The sequence below is a fragment of the Bos javanicus genome, chromosome 4, assembly GCF_032452875.1.
Source record: "Bos javanicus breed banteng chromosome 4, ARS-OSU_banteng_1.0, whole genome shotgun sequence".
Classification (NCBI taxonomy): Eukaryota; Metazoa; Chordata; class Mammalia; order Artiodactyla; family Bovidae; genus Bos; species Bos javanicus.
The window spans coordinates 5,524,647-5,536,838 of NC_083871.1; the positions used below are offsets into that span (position 1 = coordinate 5,524,647).

Below are 12,192 nucleotides of genomic sequence, written 5' to 3' on the forward strand. Positions count from 1 at the left end.
CCCATGGGCAACAGGACCAGGTGTGGCCCCAAGAGGGCACAGCAGTGGACTCCCAGGTGGATTCCATCTGGAACATCTATCCAAGGACACAGATTTCCCAGACCAAGGGCTCCTGGGGCGAACATGGCAGACGGTCCTGAGCTGGGAGGATTTATTTTGTCTTCTCCACTTCCTTGCTTTTATCACATTTTCATTCTTAAGCAAGTACTCATCTGATCATTTCAAAATTAGGCCTGGATAGTTGCTGTCTGTGACCCTGAGGCTGCCTAGGGTGGGACACAGTTCTTGGCTGAGTCATATCCAAGTGCTCCTGATATCCCTGGTCCCTGGTTCCCATGATCCTATAGTTCTCCAGTTAGGACTCTGGACGCCAGTCTGGCTCCCAACCCTGGAGGCCACCCTCTGAGCATCTCCCAGCAACTTCCCCATAGCAGCTCAGCTGTCAGCCCACAGTGGGCTCCTGCCAGAGAAGGGCAACCTTTGTAGAAGGATTTATCCCGGTGGAACACTGCTGGGGCGTCGGTGCCAAATAGCGTTAGCGGTGGGAGCTGCACACCTGCCTACAGAGTGAACGACTCGTGTGCTTGCTGCCCTCACAGCTGCTCTCTCAGGATTAAGCAGCTCTGGCATCTGGCCGGGCCTTTTAGACATCGCTGTGCTCTCAGATCCAACCCACAGAACAGGTTCTGGTAAGAAGCATGTGACAGGGTGGTTAGGATGTGACTCTGGAATCAGAAAGACTCAGATGTGAATCTTGGCTCTGTCACACTACCCCAGGCCACATGATGGGGACAAGCAGTTTGATCTCTGAGTTTCCTCATCTACAGCATCAGCAAAAGTAGTTTTGAGAACTAATGGGGATATATGTGTACGCCAAGCTCGAAGCTTGACACACAGGAAGCCCTCAGCAAAAGCTAACTATTACAGTAGTGATGATTTTCCTTGCTAATATGACAGCTCATGTATTAGTGCTAACAGTTTTTTGATGGAGTCTTCAGGATTTTTCTATGTATAGTACCATGTCATCTGCAAACAGTGAATTTTACTTCTTTGCCAATTTAGATCCCTTTCACTTCTTTTTCTTCTCTGATTATTCTGCTAGGACTTTCAAAACTGTGTTGTTTAAAACTGGTGAGAGTGGGCATCCTTGTCTTGTTTCTGATCTTAGAGGAAATGCTTTCAGCTTTTCATTGTTGAGTATGATGTTGGCTGGCTATGGGTTTGTCATATGTGACCTTTATTATGATGTATGTTCCCTCTATACTCACTTTGTTGAGAGTTTTTTTTTAATCAAAAATGAATGTTGAATTTTGTCAAAAGTATTTTCTGCATCTATTAACACAATCATAATATTTTTATTCTTCCTTTGTTAATGTGATATGTCACATTGACTGATTGGCAGATTTTGAACTGTCCTTGCATCCACAGGATAAGACCCAATTGATCATGGTGTATATTAATTTTGTTAATATCTTGTTGAGGGTTTTTGCATCTGTGTTCATCAGGGATGTTGGCCTATAATTTTTTTTTTTTTTTTTTTTGCAGCATTCCTGTCTGATCTTCGCCAAGGTCTGAAGGGAGTGTGATCTGAAAAGACGAGCACCATGCATTCTAGTCTCTGGCTGTGTCATACATGGCTATGTGGCATCAAGCAAGTCGCCTGTTCTCTGTGATCTGCAGTATCTCTATAAAGGGAGGGACCTGGAGTAAGTGATTTATGGACAGCTGGAGTTCTGGAATGATGCTTCTCATGTAAAAATACCTCTGTTGCTTTTGTCAGCCAGTGTCCCAGAAAACAAGAAGTCTCACTCAAATGAATGATTTATGGAAATTTTAGTGCAAAGATTATTAACCAAGTAAAGGCACGGTTTAAGGAAAGTAATAAGCCCAGGGCCAGCAACGAGATGAATCCTTACCATTCCTCAGTTTCTGAGGACAAGGGAAGGAGCAGCTACCACAGGCTGGCAAGAGTTCTAGATGTCACTGAGGGTGATGGGCAGGAGATGTGACCTTGGAGAGAGAAACACAGCTCCTGCCAAACCATGCCTGGACTCTCTCTTCTGTGCTCCTGTCTATCGAGTGCATCCCACAGTCCAAATCCAACCCGTACTCACAGGCAAGGGAACTTGTCGATGCAATCCATGCCTACTCAGCCTCCAGGACAGGAGAATAATGTGGGGGGCGCGGAGGGGAAAAAGTTCTGGAAAGGCAAACAGAATATTCACCCCAATTCCTAATGAGGAAAAGGCAAAGAAAACAGAACCTGAGTACATCATCAAAACAGTGGTGTTTTAAAGAAGATGTGGCTTTGAATTAACACCAATGAATATCTGAGTTCAGCTGGAATCTGTAGTTCTTCCAAGTGAAACAGGGTTTAATCTTTCTCTGTACCAGTTGGAAGTTTGCCACCTCCTTTTTCCTCTTACGTTATTATTGAAGAGGAAATGTGTCTTCATTTCTCTCATTTACCAAAAGTTAAAGTAACCATTCATTCATTTCCCTTCCTAAATAATGCAGGTGGCCAAGAAGTCCAGAGCTGCTCCAAGTTTATCTTGCAATTAATAAGCTTGTGAAGATAAAAAGATAGAGTCTCCTGTGTTAATCAATGTTTCAGCAAGCTACTTTATTCTCATCTCTTAAGGGCTTGAAATGAGCCAACTCCATGTAAAAAAGAACTGCTTAAGAAAGTAGACAATATTGATGGTTTTCAGATTTCTTACAAAGTATAGTGATTCACTGAGAATGTGAAATGTCCAGGGACCCAAGTGGCATAAGCTGGAAGGTGCCAGCAGCATGAGCTAGGCACCAACAATTTCCAATTAGTAATTGCATGGCCATGAGACAAATACATCAGCTTTAGAACTGCCAGGATATTTAGAGACTGAGGAGGGAAGAGAACATGTCTTGAGCAGGATCAGACGTGAATGAGCATGAATAGGCTGTGCCCTTCCTCCTCCTCAAGCTGAACAAGCACCCAAGGCCATTATATGCTGAGCACTGGGCTACAGGTTGGAGAACCAGTAATGTCAGGGCCATGGTTCCTCCCGAGAGGGGCTCTACCTTAGGGGGAGATGGAAGACAAGGGGAAGGATATATTTCAATGAGTGCAAGCAGAGCTGTGGATGCTTGGAATGTCAGTTCCAAACCACAGCCAGAATGCCAAGAAAACTTCCTGGAGGAGGTGACATCTGCACTGATAGCCAAAGAATTAGGAGTCATTCTAGACAGAGGAATTGTGCAGTCACACCAGAGCAAAGCAGAGCAACATATAGTTTCAGAAAACAAGGCTTCCGAACTGAATGCTTTGCCATTTTCTAAGCACAAGTGTGGACTTCATCCTAAAGACCAAGGGGAGTCACTGAAGGATCTTTAAGGAGGGAGTGGCAAGATTGATTTACAAGCATCACTCTGACTACAGGATGGTTGATGAAGCCAGGGAAGAGGAAGTGAACGCAGTTAGGAAGTGAACACTCGCAACCCAAGCCAGCAAGGAGAGAGGGGGCAGCTAAGGAAGGTCTCCTGGCTACCCACAAGACCAAGCAGAGTTCCAGAAAGTGTCAGAAGCTGAAAATAGGCAAATGCTTGCCAAGACACCCCATACCTGACTCGGAAATTACTCATATCAGCACCACCGATGTGCTGAACAGCAGGTGATAAACTGAGGACTCACACGATTTCCCGTCATTCACAAGAAATCAACACAGCACAGTGATAGGTTGCATTGTGCCTTCTCTTATTGCAGGGATTTTAACTGTAATAATAAGAGAACTTTTTCTGCATTCCCAGTGTACCAAAGGTAACTAGGAATGGGCACCAGGCAGTGTAACTCCTTGTCTTACCTTTACCACCCGCCCGTCACATGAGCCAGAAACCCAAGGGGCATCCATCCTCTCCCGCATCCCCAGAGCCAATGCTTTGCTCTGCTTCTTTAAAACCAAGAATACCTTTGTCCTGTCCATTTTTTTCTCTTCCACTGTCAGCTCTCTAAACATCCATTTGCAATTGGCTATGTTTCTGAGTTTCTTCTTCTGTTTTCTTGTCTGTCTACCCATGCATGAATAACACAGTTTTCATTATCTTACTAATGACAGTTTTCAGTCTTACTAATTATTATTATGCTTTAATACATGAAACGGTTAGCCCTCCAAAATTGCTCTTTACTTAATATCATTTATTTAGATCTTCATGCTAGATCATTTAGTCTTCCAAATCAAATTTAAAACCAACTTGCTTAACCTCAGAAAAAAATCTGGTATTTTACTGAGGTATCAATAAATTATAAATTAAATTTGAGAAAGTCAACACAATACACATACAATGATATTTATTTGTCCAACTTTGTTTTAGTTTTCCTCAAGTCGGTTTTGAATTTTTGGGTAGGTTTCAATTTAGTTCAGTCGCTTAGTCATGTCTGACTCTGTGAGACCCCATGGACTACAGCACACCAGGCCTCCCTGTCCATCACCAACTCCCAGAGCTTACTCAAACTCATGTCCATAGAGTTGGTGATGCCTTCCAACCATCTCATCCTCTGTCATCCCCTTCTCCTCCTGCCTTCAATATTTCCCAACATCAAGGTCTTTTCAAATGAGTCAACCCTTCGCATGAGGTGGCCAAAGTATTGGAGTTTCAGCTTCAACGTCAGTCCTTCCAATGAACACACAGGACTGATCTCCTTTAGGATGGACTGGTTGGATCTCCTTGCAGTCCAAGGGACTCTCAAGAGTCTTCTCCAACACCACAGTTCAAAAGCATCAATTCTTCAGCGCTCAGCTTTCTTTATAGTCCAACTCTCACATCCATACGTGACTACCAGAAAAACCATAGCTTTGACTAGGCAAACCTTTGTCAACAAAGTAATGTCTCTGTTTTTTAATATGCTGTCTAGGTTGGCCATAGCTTTTCTTCCAAGGAGCAAGCATTTTTTAATTTCATGGCCGCGGTCAGCATTGAATAAGTTTATTCCTAGCTAGTGTATTACATTTCTGATGTTATAACTGCATATATTTTCTCTTTCATCATGTCTGCTAAAAGAGTAGTTTGTATATGTGAGGATTATTGATCCTATCATAGAAATCTTTCTATTTTGTGTAGTAGCATTTACCATCAATCATTTTGGTTTTGCAGACATACATGTCACTCATAAGTCCCCTTCCAATGTTGTGCTTCTAACTGAATTGCTTTAGTGCCTCCAGTTCAATGTTAAATAATAGTAGAGATAGTGGGCATCCTTGCCTTTCTTGGTGGAAATGCCTTTAAAGTTCCCCCATGAAATAATAAACTGCCTTTTTGAAAAAGCTGAAGTATAGTGTTGTGCCAATCTCTGATGTATAACAAAGTGACTCGGTTATATAATATATACATCCTTTTTTATATACTTTTCCATTATAGTTTGTCCCAGGAGATTGGATATAATTCCCTCTGCTATACAGTAGGATCTTGTTGTCTATCCACCATACATATAATAGTTTGTATCTACCAACCCCAAATTCCTAGTCCATCCTTCCTCCTCCACTCTCCCCCTTAGCAACCACATCTGTTCTCTGCATCTATAGAAAGAAACACTCTTTCTGTTTTGTAGATAGGTCATTTTGTGTCATATATTAGATTCCACAAAAAAGTGATATATGGCATTTGTCTTTCTCTTCCTGACTTACTTCACGTGGTATGATCATCTCTAGGCCCATCCGTGTTGCTGCAAATAGCATTATCTCATTCTTTCTGTGGCTGCGTAGTCTTCCATTGTATATAGGTAAGCACATCTTCACGCACCCATCTGTTGAGGGGCATTTAGGCTGCTCCCATGTCTTGGCTGCTGTGAATTTTGCTGCTGTGAACACAGGTGCGTGTCTCTCTGAGTCACAAGTCTGTCTGATGTCCGTCCGGGAGTGGGATGGCAGGATCACATGGTAGCTCTAGTTTTCATTTTCTGAGGAAACTCCGTACTGTTCTCCTTGGTGGCAGCACCAATTTACATTCCCTTCAACGGTGCAGGAGGGCTCCCTGTTCTCTACACCCTCTCCAGCATTTATTATCTGTAGACTTTTTAACTATGGCCATTGAGACCAGTGTGAGGTGGTACCTTGTAGTTTTGATTTTCATTTCTCTAATTATTAGTGATGTTGAGCATCTTTTCACATGCCTACTTGCCATTTGTATGAAAGAAGCTGCCTTTTGATATGAGTTATTATTCTGTCTTAAGTCACAAATGGGTATTGAATTGTGTTAAATGCCTTTTTGGCATCTATCACGATAATAGGATTTTTCTCTTTAACAATATTAATATACTGAGTTATATTAATAGGGTCCCTGGTATTGAATCACTTTTGCATTTCTGAAATATGTACCATTTGGTCACAGTGAATTCATATTTACATGAGCTATTGGATTCTATTTACTATTACTTTATTCGATATTTTTGCATTGAAATTCACATGTGAGATTAGGTTGTAATTTCTTTTTCATATTTATTTGTCCAGGTTTGGTATCCATATCATCCTTGCTTCATGTCCTTCCTGCTTAACACTCTGGAATAATTTGGGTAGCACTGCAATTATCTGATTTTTAATGATTTTGCAGAATTTTCCTAAGAAACCTCTGGTCATTGTACTTAAAGAAGAATTTTTTCTTCTTTAAGGAAAAATTTTCACTACTTTCTCTGTTTCTTTTATGGAAATTGGTCTGATTACCCTATATCAGCTTTGGTATTATATTTCCTAAAAGGTTACCCGTTTTATTTAAGTTGTCAAACTTACTTGCAGAAGATTCTGATTAAATGTGTGATTTCTATTTCCTCTCTTTTGATAACAATTTTCTTGTTGTCACCTTTTATTTTGTGTGCTTGTGCTTTTTCTCCTTCTTCGTTTATTTTATTAAGCTGGCTAGGACTTGTCAATTTTGTTGCTATTCTTTTCAAAGGGCAAGCTTTATATTTTTCTCATTAAATTCTGCTGTGGACCTTATTTCCAGATCTTTAATTTCTGCTTTACTGTCATTGATCGCTTCTTTATTTCCATTTACTTTGTTGTTCTTTCTAGTTTTTTCAATTAGCCAAGTATTCCGGCATTTTCTTTTTCATTTTCTTTGTAAAGAGTATTTGCTGCTATAAATTTTAGACACTGATGTGTTTCTATTATTGTGATTTTCTAGAAATTCTGAAACTTAGTTTATTATTTCTCCTTTGAGCCAAGAACTGTTCGATAGCCAATGGCTGCTTAGTGAAATGACCCCTGGCAGGAAGAAAACAAGTACATGAGTCTTGCAGTTGCCCTGGCTTACTGCCTTGATCTGGTTTCTAAATTGTGGGAGGACTTTTACAACTGTGTTGTTTATTTTTATGTTATTGTATTATGGTCATAAGTCCCATTCATATTACTTTATTTTGGGGAGCTACTGAAGATGTTTTTGCATGTCCTAAAATATGGTCAGTTTTTAAGTTCTACTCGTACTTGACAAGAGGGTGTATTCCCTGAGGTTTGATTTTATAGCCCTATGTGTCTCTCTAAAACTTAACCTCTGAGTTTGCTGCCTCAGCAGTTTATGTTCTTATTAACTGTTTGCCTGCTTGACCTGTCTTCAACTGAGAAAAACTTTCCTGTTATGAATGCATTGTGGTCTCTTTCTCCTCTGGTTTCTGCTTCATAAAAGTTACTGCTCTGATGTCGAGTGTATTCATAACTGTTCCACCTTCTTTACAGATTTTAATCATCGCATTAGTGATGTTAAATTGGTTGTGTTTTAGTTTGTTTGGGGAGCCTGGATTCTCCCTTTTCTCTCTCTCTTTTTGTAATGCTTTGATGAATGAGAGTATTTATTTATTTTCGGCTACACCATACAGTATGTGGAATCTTGATTGTCCAACCAAGGATTGAACCCATGCATTGGAAGCAGAGTCTCAACCACTGGACTACCAGGGAAGCGCTAATTCTGCCTTTTCTGATTGCCTCTTCATTTGGGGTCCCTTGCAGTAAATTCTGAGATAAGGGTTCAGGTGTAAGTGGTCTATTTGAGTGAAGAAAACTCATGGAGGTGGGAAGGGTGTCAGAGATGGGTGGACAGCCCATGAGTCATGGTTAGAGCCCTTTAGTGTCCTGCCTCCACAGCTTTATTCCCCTTGGCAACCCCAGTTGTCAGTGCCTCAGGGTTATCCCCTCCAAGTAAAGAGGGTGCTGGCAAATACATACATCAATTCCCATCATTGATCGATTGAGGACACATCCCAGAGGGTGTTAATCCTCCAGCACTCTGGTCTGCCACAAGAGGAGCGAAAACTCTGAATCCAGAGAAAGCCACCGTGCAAAGAAATGATGCACCAGCAGCTGAAATTGTGGCTGGTGAGCAGTGATGTGGAAAAGCTGAGAGATGGGACGAGGACCCAGCATGGCTACTCCCACCATCAAGACCCTAAGTCCTGCTTTCTTGCTATTTGTATTGACTTGGCATATCTTTGTCTGTAACCTTGATTTTGAACTTTCTGAATCTCTTTAATTCAACTTATGTCTAATAAATAGCAGAGAGTTGAATTTTGCTCTGTTAGTCCAGCCAATAATCTTTTGCTGTTATTGTGTGAGTTAAACCTAGGTATCTTAACTAATTTAACCAAAATGCCTAGCCCATTATATCACTTACATTATATTTCAATGTGTAAGTGTTTTACATGTAGTCAAAATGAAGCTATAGGAAATAGATCCCTAGCTCAGTCAGTAAAGAATCCACCTGCAATGCAGGAGACCTGGGTTCAATTCTTGGGTTGGGAAGATCCTCTGGAGAAGGAAATGACAACCCACTCCAATATTTTTGCCTGGGAAGTTCCATGGAGAGAAGAGCCTGGCAGGCTACATGGGGTCACAAGAGTTGGACATGACTGAGCAATTAAACCACCACCACCATAGGAAATAGATTTACCCTCATGCTGCTGCTGCTGCTGCTGCTGCTGCTGCTGCTGCGTCGCTTCAGTCATGTCCGACTCTGTGTGACCCCATAGACGACAGCCCACCAGGCTCCCCGTCCCTGGGATTCTCCAGACAAGAACACTGGAGTGGGTTGCCATTTCCTTCTCCAATGCTAGAAACAACCAAAAAACAGAACAGAACATCAGGTAATCAGGTGAGCCATCACAGAAAGAAAACAAAGAGGTAAGCCCTGCACCAGATGGGCTTCTGGTTTTAGAAGGGTTTCCAGGGCAGGGTACGTGAGTGGGGCCCAGGCAGAACCTGTATCTCCTTGAGCAGAGCAGATACAGCAGGAGTCAAGGAAAGCACGGCAGTGAGAGTTCACAGAAAGGGGCTTGGGGAGGGGGGCTGCAGAGGTGGAGTGCCAGATTCTGAAGAGCCTCCCCCTTGGATATTAACTGAGTGCTGATCAATGAATGTATGTAATGAGTTACCAGAGGCAGAAGCACAAACCATCCCGAAAGACTGGAGGGAGCCATAGCCGACACTCACTCAAGGTTGGGAATGGGACCCATTCCATCGCAGACTAGACCTCCTGTCTCACGAGACACTGCACCGAGTACACAGAAGGGCCTTGGTTCATCATTCCTCTAGGAATGTCAAACAAATTCACTTGAAATGGATCACCAAGCCAAAGTAAGATTCTGATGGTAACATTTGTGTAGCAAACAGCTTAGATGCTGTTAAAAAACACAATTAACTGAGTAAATCTTAAAGATCCAACTGGCTTTATTCAATGATTCATGAGTTAGGCTGACACTTGGAGTTCTGAGGCCCTGTACAGAATGAAAGCTGCTGACAGGCAGAAGGCAGCATGACAAAGAAGTGACTAGCAGAGAGTAGATCCTCTGTGGCAAGATCACCTTCCCCAAGGGGACCTCAAGGGTCTAGCAGGCAGATAACCTCACCTGTGATGACCAAGTGATTCCAGATGGGGTGCTTTAAGATTCCACTCCTGGGAGAAGCTGAACCTGTAATTAATTCAGTTATTAAGTCTTAGTTTGGTGATGTTTGCTTAGCACAAGTGACTCCATTTGGAACCTGTTGTCTCTTTCTAAACAACCCCCCCCCCTTTGATGAGACTTTCAGCTTAACTGAGAAATGTGATAAAAATTTTTTTTAATTTATTTATTTTAATTGGAGGCTAATTACTTTACAAAATTGTAGTGGTTTTGCCATACATTGACATGAATCAGCCATGGGTGTACATATGTTCCCCATCCCGAACCCAGTTCCCACCTTCCTCCCCATCCCATCCCTCAGGGTCATCCCAGTGCACCAGCCCTGAGCACCCTGTCTTATGCATTGAACCTGGACTGACGATCTATTTCACATATTGTAATATACATGTTTAAATGCTATTTTCTCAAATCATCCCACCCTCACCTTCTCCCACAGAGTCCAAAAGACTGTTCTATACATCTATGTATCTTTTGCTGTCTCACAGATAGGGTTATCGTTACCATCTTTCTAAATCCCATATATATGCGTTAGTATAGAGTATCACTGTTTTTTGTTCTGACTTACTTCACTCTGTATAATAGGCTCCAGTTTCATCCACCTCATTAGAACTGATTCAAATGTATTCTTTTTAAGGGCTGAGTAATGTGGAAAATTCTTCAAGAGATGGGAATACCAGGCCACCTGATCTGCCTCTTGAGAAATTTGTATGCAGGTCAGGAAGCAACAGTTAGAACTGGACATGGAACAACAGACTGGTTCCAAATAGGAAAAGGAGTTCGTCAAGGTTGTATATTGTCACCCTATTTATTTAACTTCTATGCAGAGTACATCATGAGAAACGCTGGACTGGAAGAAACACAAGCTGGAATCAAGATTTCTGGGAGAAATATCAATAACCTCAGATATGCAGATGACACCACCCTTATGGCAGAAAGTGAAGAGGAACTCAAAAGCCTCTTGATGAGAGTGAAAAAGTTGGCTTAAAACTCAACATTCAGAAAATGAAGATCATGGCATCCGGTCCTACAACTTCATGGGAAATAGATGGGGAAACAGTGGAAACAGTGTCAGACTTTATTTTTCTGGGCTCCAAAATCACTACAGATGGTGACAGCAGCCATGAAATTAAAAGACGCTTACTCCTTGGAAGGAAAGTTATGACCAACCTAGATAGCATATTCAAAAGCAGAGACATTACTTTGCCAATAAAGGTTCGTCTAGTCAAGGCTATGGTTTTTCCTGTGGTCATGTATGGATGTGAGAGTTTGACTGTGAAGAAGACTGAGCACCGAAGAATTGATGCTTTTGAACTGTGGTGTTGGAGAAGACTCTTGAGAGTCCCTTGGACTGCAAAGAGATCCAACCAGTCCATTGTGAAGGAGATCAGCCCTGGGATTTCTTTGGAAGGAATGATGCTAAAGCTGAAACTCCAGTACTTTGGCCACCTCATGCGAAGAGTTGACTCATTGGAAAAGACTCTGATGCTGGGAGGGATTGGGGGCAGGAGGAGAAGGGGACGCCAGAGGATGAGATGGCTGGATGGCATCACTGACTCGATGGATGTGAGTCAGAGTGAACTCCGGGAGTTTGTGATGGACAGGGAGGCCTGGCCTGCTGCGATTCATGGGGTCGCAAAGAGTTGGACACGACTGAGCGACTGATCTGATCTGAATATTCCATTGTGTATATGTACCACAGATTCTTATCCATTCATCTGCCGATGGACATCTAGGTTGCTTCCATGTCCTGGCTATTATAAACAGTGCCGCAATGAACATTGGAGTACATGTGTCTCTTTCAATTCTGGTTTCCTCGGTGTGTATGCCCAGCAGTGGGATTGCTGGGTCATAAGGCAGTTCTATTTCCAGTTTTTTAAGGAATCTCCACACTGTTCTCCATAGTGGCTGTACTAGTTTGCATTCCCACCAACAGTGTAAGAGGGTTCCCTTTTATCCACACCCTCTCCAGCATTTATTGCTTGTAGACTTTTGGATAGCAGCCATTCTGACTGACATGAGATGGTACCTCATTGTGGTTTTGATTTGCATTTCTCTGATAATGAGTGATGTTGAGCATCTTTTCATGTGTTTGTTAGCCATCTATATGTCTTATTTGGAGAAATGTCTGTTTAGTTATTTGGCCCATTTTATGATTGGGTCATTTATTTTTCTAGAATTGAGCTGCAGGAGTTGCTTGTATATTTTTGAGATTAATTCTTTGTTAGTTGCTTCATTTGCTATTATTTTCTCCCATTCTGAAGGCTGTCTTTTCATCTTGC

At 42.0% G+C, this 12,192-nt stretch overlaps 1 protein-coding gene across 3 annotated transcripts in view; it reads left to right on the forward strand.

The window, feature by feature from the left end:
* Positions 1-8,527, forward strand: part of COBL (cordon-bleu WH2 repeat protein) — a 304,124-nt gene extending 295,597 nt beyond the window's left edge. For all 3 annotated transcript variants that reach the window (XM_061413309.1, XM_061413308.1, XM_061413310.1), the window contains one exon: positions 1,546-8,527. In XM_061413309.1, the coding sequence (XP_061269293.1) occupies positions 1,546-1,575 (30 nt within the window). In that variant the 3' untranslated portion in view covers positions 1,576-8,527. The remainder of the gene's footprint in view (positions 1-1,545) is intronic.
* The last annotated feature ends 3,665 nt before the right edge of the window (positions 8,528-12,192 follow it).